At 45.0% G+C, this 23,140-nt stretch overlaps 1 protein-coding gene across 1 annotated transcript; it reads right to left on the bottom strand.

The window, feature by feature from the left end:
* Positions 1-2,456: 2,456 nt before the first annotated feature.
* LOC121700207 (ubiquitin thioesterase ZRANB1) lies at positions 2,457-22,862 on the bottom strand. The gene is made up of 10 exons (XM_042083013.1): positions 22,544-22,862; positions 20,258-21,177; positions 14,411-14,598; positions 12,234-12,387; positions 10,877-10,948; positions 9,853-10,051; positions 9,440-9,560; positions 5,629-5,758; positions 4,617-4,846; positions 2,457-3,856 (listed from the first exon to the last, which is right to left on the bottom strand). Exons 2-10 carry the CDS (start codon positions 21,099-21,101, stop codon positions 3,638-3,640), a joined length of 2,157 nt encoding a protein of 718 aa, XP_041938947.1. The 5' UTR covers positions 21,102-21,177; positions 22,544-22,862; the 3' UTR covers positions 2,457-3,637.
* Positions 22,863-23,140: the final 278 nt, after the last annotated feature.

Here is a 23,140-nt window from a genome sequence, read left to right as displayed (position 1 = left end):
AAATGTCTACCTTTTAGCAACAGTGTTTTCGTTAGGAAGAACGAAACACTTTTTAATTAAATGTGTAATTGAATTTAATTAATTAAATTTAATTACAAAGACATCATGGCATACTGAAAGCTAATATTTCGTCACTAGCATCCTACATCTGTCCTCTGTCAAACAGTTGCATTGTCAGCTCTGAACAAAACCGTTCAGGAGTTCTGGTCCGAAAGGTGACTCCGAACAGCTCTGGTTCGGGAATAGTTGCTCCACAACGAGTCCAGACCGAAGTCCAGACCGAACTTCCCAACCTCAAATGTTGTGGGCGGGGCTAAGTTCTGCTGGCTTCCAGGCTAGAAACATTACCTTAGCTGTTTGGAGATACGTTTTTGCCTGTTGTTAATCCTTCACCTCCACAACAAAATTTTCATTGTGTGCATGGGGTGATAAGTCACAAGAAGCTTGCTTTTACAACAGCAGAATAAAATATAAATATAGGGTGACTTTAGAGCAGGGCTGTAGTACTCGAGTCCGGTCTTGGACTCGAGTCCGGACTCGAGACCGTTTTTCTATGGTCTCGGACTTGTCTCGGACTCGCTAGTATTTGGACTTGGTCTTGTCTCGGTCTCGGCCACTGGTCTTGCCAAATATGGCTTTTGGTCTCGACCGAGTCCAGGTGTCTTTAGGGCCATCAAAATTAACGTGTTAATCGCCGCGATTCATTTTGAAATACATAATGCGTTACAAAATATTAACTCAATAGTGTTTACCTTTGTGGGGGGCTGATGTCACGTAACGGAAGCCGCAAAACCTAAAACCGCAAGCCTGAGAGTTTATTTTACTGTCTGTGGAGTTAGCTGAAGATAAAGAGGAACCAACATTTAGCCAAATAGTAGCTTTACTGCAAACTGCTTTTCACTCTTGTTAGATAACGTTTACAATGTCAAAATGCACCAACTGCAACAGTTACATAAAGATGATACTTTTCGGGTCCTCTCCATTAAGATCCAGCTTGAACGTATGCTACTCCATTTAATTAAGAGCGCGTCTGAACGCACACGAGAAGGAGAGAAAACGATTGGCAGGCTCCAGCTGGCTTGTCGTTGTTGATGATAATTGATATCTCCTTTTTAATATAAGAAACTTATAAAAGGAAGGCAACAAAGACGAGGTTAGAGGAGATTGCGGATTTATCCGATTTCCACTACTGACCAGTTATAAACATGTATGTAGGCTGCACTCACTGTGATTTGAAAAATGGACAAAAATATGAAGAGTTGTCTTTGCCTTTGTGTAATGGAACTGGTGAGTCTTGAAGTCTTCAATAATTTGTTTACATGAAGCACATATTATGCCGATTGAAACACATTCCATTCAGATAGCTAGGTGACTGGCTCAGGCTCATCATTCACTTTTAATTGCAAACAGAAAATGTCTAGCTAGCATCATGTCATTACATGCTTCTATTTCCAAAGGAATGAAAACTGTTTATACCAACTTAATATCATGCTTATCATTGTTAATATTTTACAATACATGTGGTACAAACAATATTAGAGCTTGTGGACTAGCTATAGGCTATATTTCAATGGAGCTGGTAAAAAAAAGATCATTATGAGAACGTGGCCACAATGGGCTTAAAGTAACAGTGCACCATTTACAAATGAGTTAAACAGCATCATATGTGTAGTATTTCTTAAGAAATGAATACTTTAAAACACAATTACTGTGTCAGTATTATCATTTAAATAATATAAAAGTGTTTTACTTTTACCTTTGTGGTTACTCATTAATTTTGTGATTTATGTTGAAGCTTTAGTCTTTAGGAACTTTTTAATTGAGGTTAATCGAGATTAATTCATTTCAAAATATATATTTTGAATCGTTTGACAGCCCTATAATAATATTGGAGAAGGGGAATGGCTACACTTACAAATCCTGGGTGTGTTCACACTGTTTTTGCTTTTAGATAATAATAATAATAATAACCCAAAATGATTGTCTTGATACTGTCATGCACAAGACTTTTTTTCCTATCCTGGACTCGGTCTTGACTCGGACTCGAACCTTTTTGGACTCGGTCTTGTCTTGGACTCGAACCTCTTTGGACTCGGTCTTGACTTGGTCTCGACTAGTCCTGGTCTTGGACTCGACAAAGGTGGTCTTGACTACAGCCCTGCTTTAGAGGGAGCTCTACAGTCACCAAAAATACCTAAACCTGCATAGTGTACCATAAAACTTCAGTGATTTTTTTACCACATTTATTTACGAGGTGTAATTAAAGCTATTGATCAGGATGGCAATTAGATTACACTTGATGTATTTTTTCTAAACCTCTGATATCCAGGGGTCTTCATTGCAGCTGTCAATTACCTATTTTAAATTATTCAAACAATGTTGTTTGGGCTTAATTGAAAATAAATATTTTTTGAACAGAAGCTGTTCAAATCATATGAATGAGGAAGGAGTCGGTGTGAAATCCAGGTAGGACAGAAGTGTTTCTAATTTAATGTTAATGCACTCTGCAGAAGCTGGATGCGTCTGGTGTCCATCCCCTTCCTCCCCAGAGGAGGGGGCACCAGGTCGTGACATCATGAGGTACTAGATAACACATTGTTCAAAATGTCAGTAAACTTGTACAGATCGGGTTTTTTTCCTCACAGCAAGAGTATGTATTTTTGTGCAACATAAACATTTGTCAAGATTGAATTAACAGAACCACAAATGGGGGGGAAACAGAGCAGGTCATAAACGGGGAGGGTAAAGTTACATTGTTCCTCTGATGCTAGCACTCCTAAACAAATAAATACAGTCAACAAAAATATTTCAGAAGGCTTGCAACAGGGGTAAACAAGAGAAAGAAACAAAACCCTTCAACAAAATAAAAACAAGGGACAGTGGCGCATCATTGCTATCCAAGGGTTCTCTTAGGTTGTTATGCCACAAATAATCTCTTTAGTGTGTGAGTGGCTGTCAATATCATCAACAGAAACATCTTCACAACAGGCCTACAACCCAAAGTCAATCTGCTATATAGGGTGTGGTGACCACAATGGCTTCTGTTGCCTTATTTCAATCTAGTATGTCAGATTTATCTCAGGAAGCCAACCAGAAACTCTTATCAAAGAAAACAAAAAACATTATCGTTGGAAAATGTGCTTTGTAAGTGCCCATAATAAATCTCTTTAAAGACCTCCCTCTTTCTCAATGCTGGTCATGTTCCTATAATACACCCTCAATCACATGCATTCTTGATCTTCAATCTTGTAATACAGATTGACAATTTGATAGGAGGGGGAATAACGGGAGAATATACATATATTTATATATGTTGATTATTCCAACATATGTGTGGTGTTTTTCAGGCAGGGGTTGTCCATGTCCAGCTCCACAAAAAGCATGCACCTCGGCGCTCTTTTGCGGATCCAAAATGATAGCAGGCCATATACCTCTGCTAGGAAGAGGAGAGCTGTGTGTGTGTGTGTGTAAGAGAGATACTGTCAGCAATTATGAGTGTGTGTGTGCCAGTATGTGATCTGTGGTGTCCATGAGCGTGATCTGTGGTGCGCCTGCCACCCCCCCCCCCCCCACCACCACCGCCACCCTGAGGGCATCCCGCCCGTAAGCCTCCCTTAGTGCACTCCTGTCCTGCCACTCATTCATCCTCGTCGTCTTCGTCCTCCTCGCCGTCCGAGAGGGTGGCACAGGGGCGGATCTGCCGGTAGCCGTCCAGCCACTTCTCCAGCATCTGCGTGACCAGCGGGTGGTTCCTGCGCCGGGAGCTCTTCTGCAGCGCCACCAGCATGCCCCCCTCCGTCACACAGCAGTCCAGCCACTCCCGCAGCAGCTTCTCCTGCTGCTCCTCGTTCCCCATCTGACACACACACACACACACACACATTATAGGATGTTAAAACCCTGTTAATAACCCCGTCCTCAAAAAAAGTTTAGCATTCATCAAAGTAATCAATTCCAAATGAAGTCACTATCTAGTATAACTACTTCAAAGTGACATGTGTATTCCTGCTTTCCCATGTTCTCAAGTTCGCACAGATTTCCACCAAAATGGTTAGAGCAATGTACAAGTAGTTCTTCTGTCAAAATCATACATAAATAAAATAGTATTTCCCAGCTAGGATTATTGCACTGGGCTAGTGCAACGCCGCTGTGCGTCGGGGTCCGGTTCGCCCTGTCGGGACTTATTTTCCCAGTAATGACCGGCGTTCTATACATTATCCCTTACTTGCTGCATTTCTGAAACAATTTGGTAGGATTCAATTTCAGCTTAATTTTACTGCTGGTAATATTACTCCTGGAAGCCGTAAAACCGGACATTTGGAAACAAGCATCAATGGGATCCTTTCCAGACTAATTTGCTAATAGGTTCACCCAGGCTAGCCTTAGTCCTTAGTCCAGTACAAATGCAGTGGCAGGGCTAGGGGTGTGCATACAAATAACTTAAAATGTTCTACCAACCGACAGTTTGTGTAGCATAGTCTAAAGAGGTCAGCTCTTCTTTGTGCAAATCTTCATAAGGATTCTAAACCATACACATGATCGATATGCCACCAGAATAATCCAATAGTCCATGCAGTGTGAAGGTGTGTGTGTGTGTGTGTGTGTGTAAGCCTAACCTCTTGAGCAGACAGGAAGTGGATGTGCAGCAGCTTCCTCTCACTGTCCACCAGTGGCAGGAACGTCACTGTGACATCATCATCAGTGTTGAGGTTGGCGCCTGCGCCTCGATTGTCGTAGCCATCATTCTCCATGGCAACCAATGCAGAGAAATGGCCTCTTGTGTAACCAAGAGCAATAGGGCTTTTCCAACAAAAGCTTTGTTCCCATAGCAAAGGTAGGTACACACCTAGGCAATTAAATGAAAACAACAAGGACAAGTCATTCATTATTTGGACATTACATTGGCAGGCAACAAACAATCTACCATGTGGTTTTACAATTCCATTTCAAAAGTCACAGGAATACTAATATAATAACGAAATGAAAGCAACAGTTTAGCTTTCTTTCTCCAGCCACTGTTATTCACCACACTGTAAACACAGCGCATTTTAAAGCCCAAGTTACTGCAGCAGTTGTGCCCACTCAGAGCCCCATGTGGTGCTGCTCCAGGAAGAGAGCAGCTGCTAGTGCACAGAGTAGCGCGTCCAACTCAAACTCTAGCGCTGATGAGCTGCACTTTAGGCTCCACTTCTCATCCAACCTCATTTATTCAGTAACTGTGACTCTCCTCTAAGCCAACACGTTGGGTTCTAGCTCAGACAGAAGTGGCCTCTGCTCACAGCCCTCTCCCAGAGGCGTCTGGGTCCAGTCCCACACTCCAGAAGCGGTGCAGGTTTGGAGCCTGGTGGGCTTTTGGAGGGCTTTGCACAGCCCCACACTCAAGCAGATGCCTCATGCAGCACACACACAAAAAGAGCATTGTTCTGTCCAAGTAACCCTACACCCACACATGGCACCAGTTAACTCCACACACCACTCAGGACATCTACAGAAGCTGGGACACATCCACACATGGATGAGTATATGCACGTGTGTGGAGAGAGAGATAGATAGATAGATAGATAGATAGATAGATAGATAGATAGATAGATAGAGAGATAGAGAGAAAATAGTGTGTGTGGTTCTTACCTTGGAATCGGGTGTAGCCTAGCGTCTCACCACGGAAACTCTTGTAATACTTGACTCCGTAGACTATGATCGGCCGACGGAGAATGTGTGCAAGAACAAAAATGTGGGTCTGCTCAAGGCTCGCTCCAGGCTGCAAGAGCACACACAAGAAAAAGGGAGAGCACGAGTGAGTGGGAAAGGAGAATTTGATTTGTTTGAGTTCAACAGCAGGTTAGGTGTCACTCTGCAATTTAAAACCTTTACGACTGGAAACTGGCCTTTTAAAAAGCCTTTATTTTCTCTTGACTTATGGGCTTCATAAAAGACCTAAAGAGCGGACTTTAGCCAACAGGCTGGACAGGGACCACCTCCAAGACCAGGGAACACGAGGACTGTATTTTTTGTCTAGTTAAATGTATTCTCTCTTTATTTGCTTTATTTTTTGGGTAGTTTTTCTTAGTCCTTTATTTGCTGACAAGTCTGTTGATGCTGTGACGTTAAGTTAACTTCCATTCCAGTCCATTGCGCTGAGGACCTAGCCATGGCTAACGTTGGCGTTGGCTTTTGTCCTGGGCCTCTAGTGTACTCCATCCGTGAACGGCGCTGCGCTTCGGAAAGGGATTTCTCCGCTGCCGCGACCACTGGATTGACCTGCAAGCTGCCATGCTCTGCTGCCTGGAGTCTGGATTGAGTAGGCTAACGTTAACGTTAGAAGGAAGTTTGAAGAACTCTGATGACCGCGATCTCACTGAACAACAAACGGTCGCTGTCAATGTTCACCGAGTTGCTGATCTGTAGGATCACCTACGACTTCAGACTGTTCATTGCTTCCAGTGCTCTCCAGACTGCCAGGAAAATGTTAAATCCTCCGGGTTGGACACAGCTGTGCACCTTCATCATTGCCCTTGGACTATTCAGCCGCTTAACTAGATGCAACCAACTGGACTAAGTTAACATGAGTTTTCTTTTTAAAATGTCTTAATTATTGGGGGCCAAGCAGCGAAGCTGCGAGGACCTCATTGTGTTTCTACGTTTTTCCTATTATTATTATTATTATATGCAATGGAAGTCAATGGCAGCCCATAGAACCGTCTGGTAAAAAGTTGGGAAATTTGGCACACTAATTGGGGACGGTTCCATGATTCATGTCACCAAGTTTCATGTCGGCAACTCGAACCCTCTAGCGTCACCAACAGGCCAAAGTTGGAAGTGTGTTCACTCACGTAACTTTTGACCCGTAGGCCCGATTTTCAAAAGTCAGGTATCGTTGGAATCCTTGGACCAAGCCGAGTTCAACGCATTGATGTCATTTTCCACCATGATGGATTTTCCGCCATTTTGGATTTCATCAAAAACACTTAAAATGTATCAGGGGTCACATACTTTCTCTGATTCCCACCAAATTTTACACAGATCATCTTCAGACCAAGCCTCACAAAAGTTATCACTTTTCATCTTCGGAAGTATTACCGTTCGCCCGTAACAGCCAATCAAAATTTGCAGCGAAGCCGCCAAACAGGAAGTGAGCTCATATCTCAGCAACCCTTGCAGTCATCAAATCCAAACTTGGTATATGGACTCATGACCCCATCAGGAGGACGCTCTAGACATTTGGTGACCTTTGACCTCTAGGGGGCGCTGTAAATCAGTAACATGCCTTTTGGACTGTAGCTGCTGTTGTGCCTAGAATTACAATGTACTAGTGGTGTCTGGTAATACTGTGGAAGATCCTTATGTCGACAAATGGCAATTCATGACATCAACATAATTGATTTGGCCGCCATATTGGATTTAATCAAAACCACTATCAAATTTCCCTAGGTCACAAATTTCATCAGATCCTCACCAAAATTGGCACAGACCATCTTCAGACTATGCCTTATCAGTGCTTTGATTTCCATAACAATTGACAGAATCTTTTGCCCGTAGCAGCCAATCGAAATTGGTGGTGAAGCCGCCAAACAGGAAGTGAGCTCATATCTCAGCAACCCTGCCATGCATCATAACCAAACTTACTACATAGATCCATGCCCCCATTAGGAGGACACTCAAAAAATGTGTTGACCTTTGACCTGTGCTGTGAGGGTGCTGCGATTAGCAATATTGCATTTTGATCTGTAGTTGCTGATGTGCTGATGTGATCTTTTATTTTTGGATGTGAAACTGATGACAACATGTTCCATCCAGTTCATTTTAATACGTGCGTGGAAGGGTGGGGCAGGACAGGCAGGGGTGATTAGGTGGGGGGCTGGCTGGCGGAGGCAGTGGCAATACTCAGCTCTGTTTCAGCCCTACAAAATCAGTTATGTTTGATGTGACACTTGTTGAAAGTGTTGATCGCGAGTGTCTGCTGAGTTCTATCTTGTCGCCGTGGTTACTCCGGCCTATTCTGCTTGCAGCTATATTATTATTTGTTTTTGTTTGTTTGTTTGTTATCTGTCTTGAATGTTTCACATGTTGTATGTTTTCCGCCATTTTGGATTTTGTCAGAAACCTTTAAAAAGTTTCATGCCTCACATAGTTTGTCCGATTTTCACGAAACTTAGTACATATGATATTCAGACAAAGCAGCACAAATGTTATCCCTTTTCGTCTTCGGAACTAGAACCGTTCTCCCGTAACAGCCAATCGAAAATGTGTGGCGAAGCCGCTAAACAGGAAGTGAGCTCATATCTCCGCAACCATTTCATGCATCATAACCAAACTTAGTACGGGAACTCATAACCCCATCAGGAGGATGTTCAAAAACGTTTGTGACCTTTCACCTCTAGGGGGCGCTGCAATTAGGAAAAATGTGTTTTGGCCTGTAGTTGTGTTTGGAATTAAAATGTACTAGTGGGGTCTGTTAATACTGTTGGAGGTCCATAGGCTGACCCAAGCCAAATTGTGATGTCATCGTAATTGATTCGGCTGCCATATTGGATTTAATCAAAAACACCTAAAAGTTCTCACAGGTCACAAAGTTTGTCCGATTTTCACAAAATTTGGTGCAGATGATCTTCAGACCAAGCCTCAAAAAAGTTATCCCTTTTTGTCTTCAAATCTAAAACCGTTCACCTGTAACAGCCAATTAAAATTGTCGTCAAAGCCGCCAAACAGGAAGTGAAGTGATCTCAGCAAGGTTTTCTCGTGTCAAGACTAAACTTACAACATGTGCTCAGGACCCAATTAGGAGGAGGCTCAAGAAATTTGGTACATTTTGACTACAGTGTGGCGCTATAATCACAGGAAGTAGGCTCATATCTCAGCAATGCTTACACATATTGAAACCAAACTTGGTATATGGACTTAGGACCCCATCCTGAGGACACACAATACATTTGGTGACCTTCGTCCACTAGGGGGGCGCTAGAGATACAGGAAATTAGCTCATATCTCAGCAACGCCTTTAAGTATCGAAACCAAACTTGGTATATGGACTCGGGACCCGATCCTAAGGACCCACAATTAATTTGGTGTGCTTTGACCACTAGGGGTGCTATAATTATCAACACTTTCACCGATTTAAACCAAATTTGGTATATGGACTTAGGAGTACATCTTGAGGACACACAATAAATTCGGTGACCTTCGAATCCAGGCCAATCCAATTCAATCCAATCAAGTCCAATCCAATGAAGTCCAATCCAATCCAATCTAACACAACACAGTCAAGTCCAGTCCAGTCCAGTCCGATCCAATCCCAACTCCTGCTCAACTGCTTGGCCCCCTCATTGCTGCTTGCAGCTATATTTATTATTATTATAATGAAACACACTGAGTTTCTTTAAAATGCAGAGCAGTAAAATGTTTTGTTATCTGTCCTGGAGAGTGTGCGTGTGTGTGTGTGTACCTGGCTGGCCAGAGACAGAATGAAGGCCCAGTCCTCCTGCCACTGCTCCTCTCTCAGTGAAAAGTGCAGGCCGAAACTCTGAGAGTACCAGGATTCCCACTCCTTCCAGCGTGTGTAGAACCTGAACAAACAAACACACACACACACACACCACATTCACATTAGAAATGCTACACACACAAACACACCACATTCACATTAGCAATACTACTATGTGCTTACCGCTATATGTAGATCTGCTGAAAAGTGGAGAGCATGATTTAGACAGTACCGGTTCAAGTTGGTTCAGATAAGTACTGAAGAGTGTGTGTGTGTGTGTGTGTGTTATTTGCTATAAAGGTGTAAGTGAGTGCACTTGGTTAATGTGTGTCCTGTACACATGGGTGCAGGTGCGCGTGTGAGTGTCCCCTCACCAGTGGGAGCAGTTGTGTAGGCTGTCGTGGAGCGTCTTGCGGAGGACCGAGTCCTTGTCGTAGATGCCCCAGGTGGCCTGGAGCACAGAGTCCAGCAGACAGTCCCCGGCCGTGCGGTTCCACAGCGCATACAGCCGGCTGTCCAGCCGCGTGCCAAGCTCCAGAGACCAATTAATCACTGGAGACTCCTCCTCCAATTCTGCACAGGCACAAAGCAGGGCAGCCCCTCAATGACACCATTCTCCATCCTCATCACTCCCCAAGCACAACAGAGCTTCCCTGCTCTAACCCAATTACAGCAGCCCAAATGGGTCACAAGACACCTCTGCAAACCGTTTGGATCACACAACACACACACAGCAATTTAATAAGTGCAAGGGGAGGGAGCGGAGACAACTCAATTAGTGTAATTGGTATGTAATCCATGCGGAGCTGGCTCCTCTAGCGAGGTCCTACAGGAGTGCATGAGTGAATAGACACATCAGGCCTTTCACTGGCCCATTCTCCTCAGCAGGCACTGAGTGCTTAGTGGGAGCCCGGCCGCCGTGAGAGCCACTGGGTCCTGCAATGACCCTGCCACCGCACCAGAGGAAGGACGCGCATACACAATTACCGCCATTTAACTCTACTAAATGCAAGAGGTGAAAAATGGCCCTCCTACTGATTCTGTTATGTTGTCCTCCTGGGACAAGTGGAAGGTGTGCACAGCAACTTTTAGCTGTGCACACAGACACACACATATACACACACACACACACACAAAATGGTGTTTTAAGCCCCCAACGTCATCTTTCAGACAGCACTACCACCATTGACTTAAAGGCACCTAATTCTAACCGTACCGTAACCTTAACCCATGGCAAATCCTAGCGCCTTCCAGGCAGCGCTGCCTTGAAGACAACGGTGGCTTAAAACCACCAAGAAACCACACGCTCACAGGCATGCACAGAAAACTATGCAACCCAACAGCACTGCACATCTGAGGTGATTCTGGACCAGTCCTTAGGTGCAAGTCTGGGCTCACCTTTCTGGACATCCCGGTCGAGCACCTCATCAAAAAGTTTCTCCTGAACAGCAGGAGGCAGGTCCTCAATATCTGAAATAAATAAAACAGAACCTCAAATATCAGTCAAATATCAGCTTCATTACCGACACGTTTGGACACACTGGGCCTTATTCCAATGCTATTGTAGTATCAGAGCAGCTCCATTTAGGGACTGAGAGAGATAGAGAGATAGAGATAGAGAGAGATAGAGATAGAGAGAGATAGAGAGATAGAGAGAGAAAGATAGAGAGATAGAGAGAGATAGACACAGAGAGAGAGAGAGAGAGAGAGAGAGAGTTTGTGTCATTGTACCATCAATGCGCATTTTGAAAGCTATGAGGTTACACTCAAAACAAATTGTGATTCATTAGCATTAAACAAACATGCCTTTTTCTCTTCTCAATGGCCATCAGACACAGGGGGCTCACATCGCAAATTCCACCATGCTCTCTCTGTCCCCGTGTGTGTGTGTGTGTGTGTGACTGTGTCTGTATGTGTGAGTGAGTGAGTGAGTGTGTGTGTGTGCGCGTGTATGCACACAGCACGCTGGTGGCCTTTCTGTGGCTCAACAGTGAATGCACTGACTTTGTCTCCCAAAGAGCTCTTTTAGTGGCCTGGAGCCAAAAGCAGCCTGTGCATGCACACACCCGCTCTCTCACACACTCTCGCTCTCCCTCACACACTCGCTCTCTCTCCCTCACACACACTCTTAGAGCACAACAGGGGAACATTCAGGCCCGCCTGGGAGCCATGGACAAGCTTTCAGTGGCAGGCTGCTGTAAACCATGGTGGAGGGCCAGTGTGTCTCTTTCAATGGCTCTCAGCTGCCAAAGGGGAGGTGTGTGTGTGTGTATATATATATATATATATATATATATATATATATATATATATATATATATATATATATATATCTATATATATATATATAAAATGGTGTTATTATATATATATATATAGTCACCGCGGCCATAGGACATATGGAGAATAGTTTAGCAGCAGAGTTAAAGTGGTCCAATGGCTGTGAGCAGGACTAAATGGGCCTTGTTGGCGGGAGGCTGGCCATGTTCAGTGTGGGAGTGGAACGTGGAGAGCTGTGAGGGAGTGGGCTGAGCTCCACAGGGTGGGAGAAGCTGTGTGCATGTGTGTGTGCTCACATTTACAGCAGTGTGGGCTGCTAATGTGAGCCTGTGTTGTCCAAGGGTGTAGGGGGTGTACAAACAGCCTTTGAGTTTAGGTGTGTACAGCTTCAACAGTTTTTTTATTTGCCACCAATAAGAAAAGTATTTGTGTGTGTGTGTGTGTGTGTGTGTGTGTGTAAGATGTCAGCACACACCTGCTGGGAGGGTGAAGGTCACCAGGTCGGGGAGGAAGTAGCAGGCAAAGTCTCCCTTGCGCTGGTGCAGGGAGGCGGCGATCTCGCGCCGGATCTGCTCTGTCAGCTCTGGACACACCATCGCCGGGATACACTTGACCGCCTGCTGCGAGACCTGAGGAGACGCACACCAGTCACACTCTCAGGTGAAAGTCTGGCGTCAAAGACGCTGGAAAACATTCACTTGACCACATCATATTGTTTTGTCCATTAGGCTTGTGCAAAATTCCAGAATTGAATTGAAACTGGCTCTTAAATTCCAATTCAATTCTTGAATTTCACTTGCATTTCAGTTGAGGTAGCAAACAGGAAGCAGAATTACAATTCGAATTGTGCACAACCCTGTCGTCCATGCAATATTCCAAGATATTCCAAGCAACTGTGAGTGTGTAATGAGTGTACAGGTTTGAGAAGAATCGTGTATCAAGTTTTGTGAATAGATTTAGACAGAAGCAGAGGAGTTCTCTACCCCCTGTAGTGGCACATGATGTGCACATGGAAGTGCGTGTGAGAGAGTGGGCGAGTGTCTGAATGGGATGCACAACATTTCACTTGTAGAGCAGGCAGTTTGAGCAGAAACGTGGGCAGTCTCTGCCTGTGTAGTTGTCAGAGCAACCGCATAGTGTGCTGTCTAAATCATATTACACACACACACACACACACACACACACACACACACGTTGTGATGAGTCAGACAAAAGCAGTAGTGTCAGCTGTGGGCTAAAGGGAAGCATAGCAGTCAGGTCACCCTGGACACACAGCTCTGACTATCCATCACACACACACACAACCCCACTCACACACACATGCTCTGCACAACACTCCCAGTCATCCTGTGTGACTTTCTCTGCCAACACTCCTGTGACACATAGCCCAGTCATGACTGCGCTTAAAACCACACAGAGGTCAACCCTGTGACATCACCTGTATGACCGTGTGTGCGTGGTGCGTGCGTGGTGTGCGCGTGCGTGGTGTGCGCGTGCGTGGTGTGCGCGTGCGTGCGTGGTGTGTGCGTGCGTGGTGTGTGCGTGCGTGGTGTGTGCGTGCGTGGTGGTGCGTGCGTGGTGGTGCGTGTGTGCGTGGTGCGTGTGTGCGTGGTGCGTGGTGCGTGCGTGGGCCCACGCTGGTGTCAGCAGCACACATTAGCTCTCTCCCGGTCCTCATGGCGTCTGACCAATCGCTGGTTGCCATTAGCCTAATCCCAGAGGGTAATCCTGAGAGTGTCGTGCCATCTCCCTCGATTAAATGGGACGGGCAGGACCTTGCCTCTCGCCTTTTCCACTGGACGCAGCTCAGAGTCACGCTGCCACGCGGCCCCAGACAGGGGACACTTGCGTGCGTTGCAGGACGCCTCACACAGGCCTCCATGCAGTGGCAGGTCAGTGTAAACCTGACTTGTGCTCTGCTTTAATCCAGCGGTCAGCATGAAACCCCACCATCAAATCCCTCCTGCTGTCGGATTACATCATTTTACGTGGATGACTAGAATAAGACAGAGTGTGACCAATCGTGCTGCGCGGCGCTGGAATGGAGCAGTGAGACGAGTGAACAGACCACTTCCCATTAGGCTACTGCCCACTACTACTGCCCACTACTACTGCCCACTACTACTGCCCACTACTACTGCCCACACGGGCCTGTTACAGTGTGGGCTTTGAGCAGATCAATATCTACACAGAGAGCAATAATATCAGATACTGTAGCTCACTCTGGAAGCCGTTTGCTGAGAAATAATTCACTACTTGCAGGTAATGGCAGTGGTGTCAGGTTATATCAAGTGGTCAGACCAGAGACCTGCCCAGAGCTGTCGACATGGACAACTACAAGACAGATGTGCTGAGTTTTTTTTGCAGAGTGCCTGTTGAGTAACTACATAGATGATGGGCAGTGGAATGTGTTAATATTAGCAACGATATGTTACGTCCGGTGCCTGAGACGAATAGATGCATATGGAACTGAAATGCAGTTATTGACCCTTGTATCAAAGACAGATTGACCACCCTACATATAATATGGCACCTCATTGTTTCAGGGCTGCAGAATGAAAAGGTCAGTTAGCGTCCGGTCATATGATTTCATGCATGGCTCTCCTGAGCTGTGTGCGAGTGCATGAGTGTGCTGCTGCGCTGCCCTCTGACCTCAGTGAGCAGGATGGCCAGCATGTCCTGCCTCTGGAAGCGGATGGCCAGGTGCACCAGTGTGAAGCCGTCGTCAAACGCCGACGCCCGGTTGAGCAGCCGCACCTCGTCTGCGGTCAGCTGCCGGGCGATGTCGCCACCGGATGACTTGTAGGCCTCGACGGCAGCCATGTCACCCTCCACCACACCTGCGGAAACACAACACACACACACAGATCAGCCTCAACCCAGCCTCACACACAGAGAGCTCAGTGCTCTCTGATCTGAGAGCAGTGCTATGCATGTCACTGCATATCAACATGGCACCTAGGTGAACATCAGGGCAATAGTGCATTTGATAATGATACTAAAGACAATAAAGACAGGAAGACATGGATTCAGCTGGTACGAGCACAAACAAACGAGGCATGCTGGAGTGCCAGGGAGGTATGCGGCTCACTGAGAGCCTTGGCCCGATTCAGAGGGAGCCAGTGACACCTGAGAAAGTGGCCGAGTTGCGATATGAGCCATGCTGAGGGCTGCAGAGGCCGAGCCACTCCACCCTCCCATCACGCTCATGCACTAGCCTGCCACCAGTGTTGCCACAGTTACCTTGAAAAAGTAATCTGATTACCGATTACTCCTTTAAAAAGTAACTTTGTTACTTTACTGATTACTTGATTTTAAAAGTAACTAAGTTAGATTACAAGTTACTTTATTAGTTACTTTCAGCAACTGCCGACAACACCCCCACCGCCTCAACATAAAAATGATAACCGGTTTTGCCAATACTCACTATACTGGAAGTGCATTTTAACAGTAATGCCAACAATGTATAGCAGACATCCCAACCTAACCTACTTAGATACTGAAATTCAGATGTTTGTTCAATAATGTCTAGTCAGTACACCAAATAAGGAAGGCCTATTGATATAAATTGTGATAGTAAAATATGTAAATTTTGTAGTTTGGCCTTTTCATGTAGCCTTGGCAACTAGCCATCTAGTATAGGCCTGAGTAATATGCAAATTAAATTACACTTGTTAAACTCACCTCAACAAGTCTTTTGCAATCATTTAACCCGCCGTGAGCAATGCTAAAGTCACTGTTACAAACAGTGCAGTGTGCAAGACTATCATTATGTTTTACTCTTATGAGACAATTGGGTACACTTTTTGTAGTCTGATGTGAAATGGGTCTTAAATGTTCCTTTTTGAGGGGCACTGACTCTGCCATGACGCTCCTGTTCCTAGATGCACTAACTGAACTGATTAATTAAGTTCGGGAGAAAAGAGATATAAGCTAAGCCCACCTACACTGAAAACTAATTGGTTGATTTAGCAAAACAGACCATGCTCTCTGTCTTGGATGCGCTTGCAGGCACACACGCACCACTCATCTCTCTCTCCCTCTCCATTGTGTGCGCGTTTAACTCAGATGCACATGCGATTTGAAGTCCGGTCTGGCTTGCGTGCTCTTGTTCGCTCTAGGTTCCAGGAGATTTTATGTAGGTAATTTGCAGGCGTCAGGATATCAATATGTGGGAGACTCCCAAAACTTCGGGAGACTTGGGATGTCTAGCTAGAGAGCACTTTGTCGCCAGCACAGAATGTAGAATGTACCTTAATGTTGTCATGTTTAGCTGACACAAACTCAAAATAATGACTGTATAGATAAAATGTGCATCTCTCTCCTCCCTCCATTGTTTACGTTTATGTCGCTGCGTGGTTTTACACGCGAGTTGTCCTCATGCTGAAAAGGTTGGCATAGCCTACATGACGTCAGCCAAGTTTCACATCACCAGCTCATATACATAGTGTTGTCCGACAATCCACACTCTTATGAATTTGTCTGAAAACAGGCTGACCTGTGGAATTACTACAAGCTGCAACAATGCCTTACTGCGAGGGGAAGGCAAGATACTGCACAGTCCTGTCAATACATTAAAAATTATAATGCAATGCAAAACTACAACTTTGTGGATACCCCAGAATCCCCTATGAACATGATGTATGTGAATCTGCTCTGAGTTTGCTCTGAGCAACGCTATGATAAAACCCCCAGCTCTGACTGAACAAGAATACATTCAGTGGCCACTAGGCATGTTCACACAGTCCAATCTCATACAGTGACTGTTTTGTTAAGAGGCTGGAGGAAGTGTTGACCATTCCTGCTTCCTTTTTACAGTTGGAGGGGTGGAGGGTCACGTTCCACAAACTTCAAACTCGTCACGTCTCTCATACAAGGTCTTCAGTGTTTATTATTCTACAGGAATCAGCCTCATGACCACCGCGCTGTCCCCGACTATTTCTGAAACATCCATGTATTGTTTGGGCACAAATTGCATCAAAGACTAGTTAAACTGTATCACATTCCAACTCCTGCTCCAACTAACACAGCTTCAGCATATCAGCAGGATGTAGGCCTAGTAATCTTAGAAATAAGGGAGTGAGAACAGTTTCAAAACATACCTACTCCCTCAATCTCTAAATTGAGAAACGACTAGAGCTATAAGTAAGGTAAGGTTAAGCTGTGCAAAAGCAATATGCACATAAATCCATGATCGTGGTGGAGGCTGCTGAAGCATGAGAAGCAAGCTTATGTACCAATATAGATATAACCTTATTCAACTTATATCATGGTCTTCAATAACTAATATGGTTTTCTACTCAAACTTGTAACTAACTGCCTGTTAAAAAGCTATTTTGCTTTTATTAAGCCACAAAGACAGCTAATGTTGATGTTGTGCGCTTCCTCCTCCTTGGGACTACAACTATTAAGAAAAGGCTTGTTACCCTTTTCTTGTTTTCATCTGTAGGCATTATGCAGTGCTTTCATCAGTTAAACTGCAGTTCAACATGACCATGCTCGCTTAACCTTTACGCTAAAGCTGTGCACGGAGACCAGATCAGAATGGAAGGAGCCCCAACACATGGTGTGAATTCGATTCATGGGCTATAGGCCAGGGGACCCAGCACAGGGGTTGTAGTATAGATGCCGAGTGGCAGAGCAAGCCAGCAATGCACACACTATATCTGTGCACCCCAGCCACCATGATGCCTACACAGGAGGGCCCTGCATGCTGAATTAAGTGCTGGATTTACGCCAAGGAGCTGGGACAGGGGGGGCTCAGTGTGACAAGCGTAAATCATCAGTGACTGCTTTTTGCGGCTGACACAAACACATCCAGTCCACTCCAAGCATGTGAGGATTTCCATGACGAATTCACGGTAGACATTAAATCTGACATGACACCAAGCATTAGCTTCGACCTCACTGAAAAAGAGCCTCCCTCAGCTGGTGTCTGGTGTAAAAGGAGTGTCGACAGAGGCAAATGGACTGATCTCTGATCAGAGAAAGCACTACTGCAGCGCTCCAATCCCGTCTCCCACTGTCACAATCATTGGATATAACACCCACACAAAAATTATACTCAGTTCAAAAATACCTCACTGCGATATGTGGGTTTTCATGATTAGCCTCATAACCCTCAATCAAGGACATATTTGGATAAAATCCTTTTCCCAGGAAGGTAATAGTCCAGGAAATGCTGTCAGGAACAGATGTCACCAAGGTCCTTATCAAGGTGACCATCCACAAACAAACAGTAAGAGGCCGAATAAGTTCAATGCACTCTAATTCCATATGCCAATATTCAGTAATGTATGCCAGTATCTGCTCAGAGGGGTTAGTCTACTTCTAACCACAAGTTATTAACTGACTGAATTGAATCAAACAAAAGTGCACACTGAGTCAAGGACTACCAAACTATAACAGTATACTGTGAGGTGGTGCAGCAGAAACTATAGAGCAAAACAAACTGCACTTGTCATCTGATCACGGGATGGATACTCTGCATTGAAAACTTGCCTAAACCACTGGCTCCAGCAGGACTAGTAAGAAGGTCAGGGCATGTTTACAAGTTCATGTTGGTTTTGTAGCCAGGTGCACGTCACAGCTATTTTTAGCGCCGCTGGGGCTGCCTCAGCACACGAGCCACTCTGTTTACAGCCCCCTGCTGAGGACAGCAGCTCCTCTGCTCTAGACACCCAAACGGGACCACAGAGATGCAGGCCATCTGAGCTGATCCCAGAGCAGCCAGTGTCGGTTTAGCATGAGGTCACTTCAGCTGGCCTGCTTCTCTGCAGCCCACTCCGCTGGCTGATATGGTGCTTTCCTGAGGAAGAGCTGGGCATGCGCTGATGTCATTAATGGGGCATTATGTGGGGGACAGTGAAGCATTAGAGCCAGGGCCGCGATGCCAGGGACAGGCTGTGTGTGATGGCGCCAGCAGCCAGGGACAGACTCGCCTGCCAGCAGGACGTCGGACAGTCCTCAGCCCAACAGGAGCCCCATCCCTAACTCAGAGCAGTGGCGGAGAAGTGGCTGTTGAACAGCACATTACAGGGATTCCCACAGAGCCCCTGTCAAAATAATCACTACACAGTCACTATAGAGAGACCATCAGGCCATACTTAGCCTACATTTATGTTAGACTCCCAAAATCTTATTAATGGTCAAACCTCTGGTCCTTCCATTAGTCTGTGGGATTAGAATGAACTGAAATGACATTTGCATTTAGCAGACAGACAGTTTTATCCAGCATGACCTACAGCACAATTAAGGCTGAGAACACATAGCCTACATCAGATCTTATGCACCACCCAGGATCAGGGCAGGACATTTCTAAGCAAATGACAAAAAAAAAAAAAAAATGCTTAGAGTTATAGTCTATTGATTTCAACTAGGCTATATGCAATAGTGGGAACATTTGAGCATCTTTGAAAATACCTTATGAGCACCAATGGTTTATTTGTATTATTTTACTCTTCAGACCAGCTGGACCTGAAAGATTATGCAAATGCCCTTGCTTTCATGGACAGAGGCCCAAAGATCTTATCCGTGAATGTTAAAACAAGCACAATCTTAACTCTACAGTGTGCTGCGCACAAGTGCAAGGATATAACTCCAGCGATTTTATAAAATTACACTTCATAAATAGTGCACTGGAAGTGTTGGAATAATCTGTATCCAAGATGAGGTTGTACATGCAAATCCTGGCAAGATTTCTAAGAATCTAAACAGTCTTATAATTGAATTTATTATATTATCACTTTGTCCCAAGAAGTGTTATCGAAGGACCCCCTCAAAAATAAGATGGCCCATCTTAAAGGGTTTATTCTATTAATAAACTTCAAACTTACTTATCATGAGTGTATAGATTTTCAACTTGTCTGTGTATCATGATTAGTTATCATTAAATTAGTTATCATGTTGAGGTCGGCTTGTCCACTATCTAGGCAATAGAATGTTTACTGGAAGCATCAAGGACACGAAAATCTTCCCGCAAGCAAGCGGAGGTAAGCTCTGCTGGCAGGGCAATAGGCAGAGAGGAGTTTAAGAGCATTAATGGTGACACAGCTGTCTGCTGTGCATGCCCGATGGCTGGCAACAGGCATGACATCATTGAACACAATCAGAAAAGGCTTCACTATACTAGTCTTGTGCAGGTGTTTGGAATACTGACATCATTTGCTCGCATTTCTTCAGCCTTTGTCTTGCTCACAGACAAGACAACACAGCCACCGTGTTACAGTTTCAGGTTAACACCAGTACATCATGAGATAGACCTGATCCTCCACAAACAAGTCCCAGGACAACAAATGGCAAATGAGAGCCACCCGTCTAGATGAATCAATGTGCTCTCTCTAGCCCAGTGGAATCAATATGTTTAAGCCAGGCAACAAAATTAATTAAAGCTAATGAATAAATCTACACCATATACAATGTCAAGGGCTGACAGACATAATTTACCCACTCATCAGGCATTTAGATCCTCCCCACACACATACACATTGCTCCACTCACCTATGCAAGCATTGAGGAATAACCAGTCCGTTTTCCTCATGCGGTTCTTGATCTGCTTGAGTTTTTTGAAGTCTACCTCCTGCTCTTCCTTGGTGCTCATGGCAGCTGCGGCCAGCTCGATCCTCTGAAAGTCCTGGATCTGCAGCTCGGCCTCCCTCTTGGAGGTGGGGGGGGACCTGCGCTGACTCCCGGCGCCACTGCAGCTGCCTCCCCCGGCCCTCCAGCGAGCTCGGTCCTGCTCGTTGATGAGTGAAGAGGAAGAGTCGTCCGACTCGGGCGGCTGGATGGGCTCTGGGTGGCTGTTGGGCCGGGGATGGTCGCACACAACACAGCGGCGAGTCTTTGGCCAGTTCTCATAGGTGCAGGCGGAGCAGGTCCAGTGTTGAGTGTGTGTGTTGAGTCGGTTGCGGTCATTGTACTCCTCGCAAGGGTCCACAGGCGGGGGCACCGGCCTGCAGCCGGAACCTGAGGTCTGCGGGGACTCGGTGGGGCTGCGCGTGCGTGTGCGCTGGCACAGGCACTGGGTGCAACGGATGGCACGAGGCCAGTTCAGGTAGGTGCATATGTGGCAAGTCCACTTGCTGCTGGATTCAGCCTGGTTTGGCAGCTTGACACGGGGTCGTGCACTGGAGTCAGGGCAAATGAGGAGGCTGCTGCCACCCCCCTCATCCCTCGGGGGGTCCCACTCACGGCCAGGGTCCAGCATTGGGCTGCTCTTGAAGGGCTCCTCAGTGATGATAGGAGAACCGGGCCTTGGGGCACGGCACATGGTGCATTTAATTGCGGATGCCCAGTTCTCATAAGTGCAGTACTCACAGGCCCATTTCACCCCAAGCTCCGTCATTGCTGATTTGTCAGATTCACAGGCACCCTCTCACACACTTCTGTCAGATCCCGTAAAGAGGACAGGCAACACAGTGCTGAAAGACAAAACAATATCTGAGTTGACACAGTATTCATCTTCACATAAATGGTTTCAACATGGACATAGACAGCTACAGCCAGGATTCAGCTGAATGTGGAGTGGTAAGCAATTATGATCATATCTCCATATCAAATATATAAATCAGGGGAAATATGGTTAAATGACACTGAATTTAAATATTTAAATGCACTGCATTAGGACACTTGCTACATTAAATTCGTTCAAGATGTAGGCTAGTAATGATCCCACACTGAACAAAAGGGTATTCTATTGTACATTTCGTGTCACTATAAAAGTACCAATGCAATTACCGTCTCTTTCTTTGAAGTCACCATTGGTATAACTATTAAATTAAAAGCTAAGTTTATGCAAAGCAAGCTGCTGTTACGAGGCCTGATCAGAGGACAGCAACTCCATTACAAAGGTGAAGGGAATGCATTATTTCATAAACACACAGCAACTACTAATTAACCTATTTCATATGAAATCACAATTCACAGAAAGATGTAGGCCTATAGCTTCATAATATCACGAACACAATAAAAATAAATACACGCGTTGACCGAGTTGACTTTGTCAACTCAAGAGGGCTTACATAGGCCTTCTAATGGAACACCACTTTTCACCTGACAGAGGCTTGGTTAGCGTACCGATACTTAATTAACAACGTAAAGAAATGTGAATGAGAGGGTTTTGATCTATTGTCCTTAGCTATGCTACATAGGCTACCGTCAAATCCCCCCAAATACTATGCAGTTAACGCAAGTTAACGTTACTCCGTTCCTGCCTTGAACCAAGTTTTCCTAGCTATGTAGCTAACGTTATCTGAATGATCACAACCACATGTAACGTTGCTTTAACTTATTCGAAGACTTAGTAGATCTAGTGATCTAGATTAGCTCATTTATAGCACAGTGAAATTTGTGAATGGAGACAGATCGGATTATCATTGGCCTAAATATTGTATGTCAAGGAATAGTGACTTCACCACGAAGATGTTATCATGACAAAGTGTATGCCCCGACATTTTAAGGTATCTAGTTCAGTCCAAGTTGCCAGCCAAAGGCCGGCTGTCTTATTTGCATGTGATATGTTAACGTACAAAAAACAAATTAGCTTTCGATACCTGGAAGCTAATGTTAGCGAGTATGCACCCCAAGCACCAGCGAGCTAGCGATCTGGCTAGCATTTCTAACCAACTAGCAAGCCATTGTCCAATTACGTCAGTAACGTTAGCGACACTACAAGATCACTTAAATCCCATTGATCTCTATCTAAAAAAACGAAAAACAGATCTAACTTCACTTTTTAGATTAAATAGAATATTCGTCTATAAATAAATAGGATAATGTTAACGTTACCTGTTTCTAGGAGAGTATTACTTCTTCCTCGGGTACACAAACACAACAAACCCTTCCAGTTGCCCAGCAGTCCCTCGTCCTCTCGAGCTTGAGCCTTTCCCGTTTTGTCTGTTTTGTGTGACCTCAACGTATTACATTGTTCCGATTTGTCAGAACTCACAACAATTAGAAGATACCCGATGTGGAAACGACCCCCTTTCCCCTTTCAGTTCTAAATCATTTTAATATCTGAACCCCATGGTGTTGTTCTGTGTATTTAATGGCGGCGGAAGAGCGACGAGGAAAGCCAAAATAAACCTTCTGTGAACGACTTGCCAGAACTTCCAACGTCATGCATCATCTGACTAGGCAGACGCGGCCGATTGGGTAATTTAATATTTAATGCTGATTGGTTTAGATACACGCACAACGCTGTGGTGACTGAATGTTATGTGAACTATTTGTACAGTCTATGTTTGTGAATATATATTATAAACTATAGTATAAACGGTTCATATTGTATGGATATTAATTAGATAATGAAACTGTGAGTTGGCTAAAGTTTTTCTTAAGCGTTTCAGATTATGAAATGCTATACGCTTTCTTTTTCTCTCTCTG

Source organism: Alosa sapidissima, chromosome 24, assembly GCF_018492685.1.
Source record: "Alosa sapidissima isolate fAloSap1 chromosome 24, fAloSap1.pri, whole genome shotgun sequence".
NCBI lineage: Eukaryota > Metazoa > Chordata > Actinopteri > Clupeiformes > Clupeidae > Alosa > Alosa sapidissima.
This window is presented reverse-complemented; position numbering and strand designations above follow the sequence as displayed.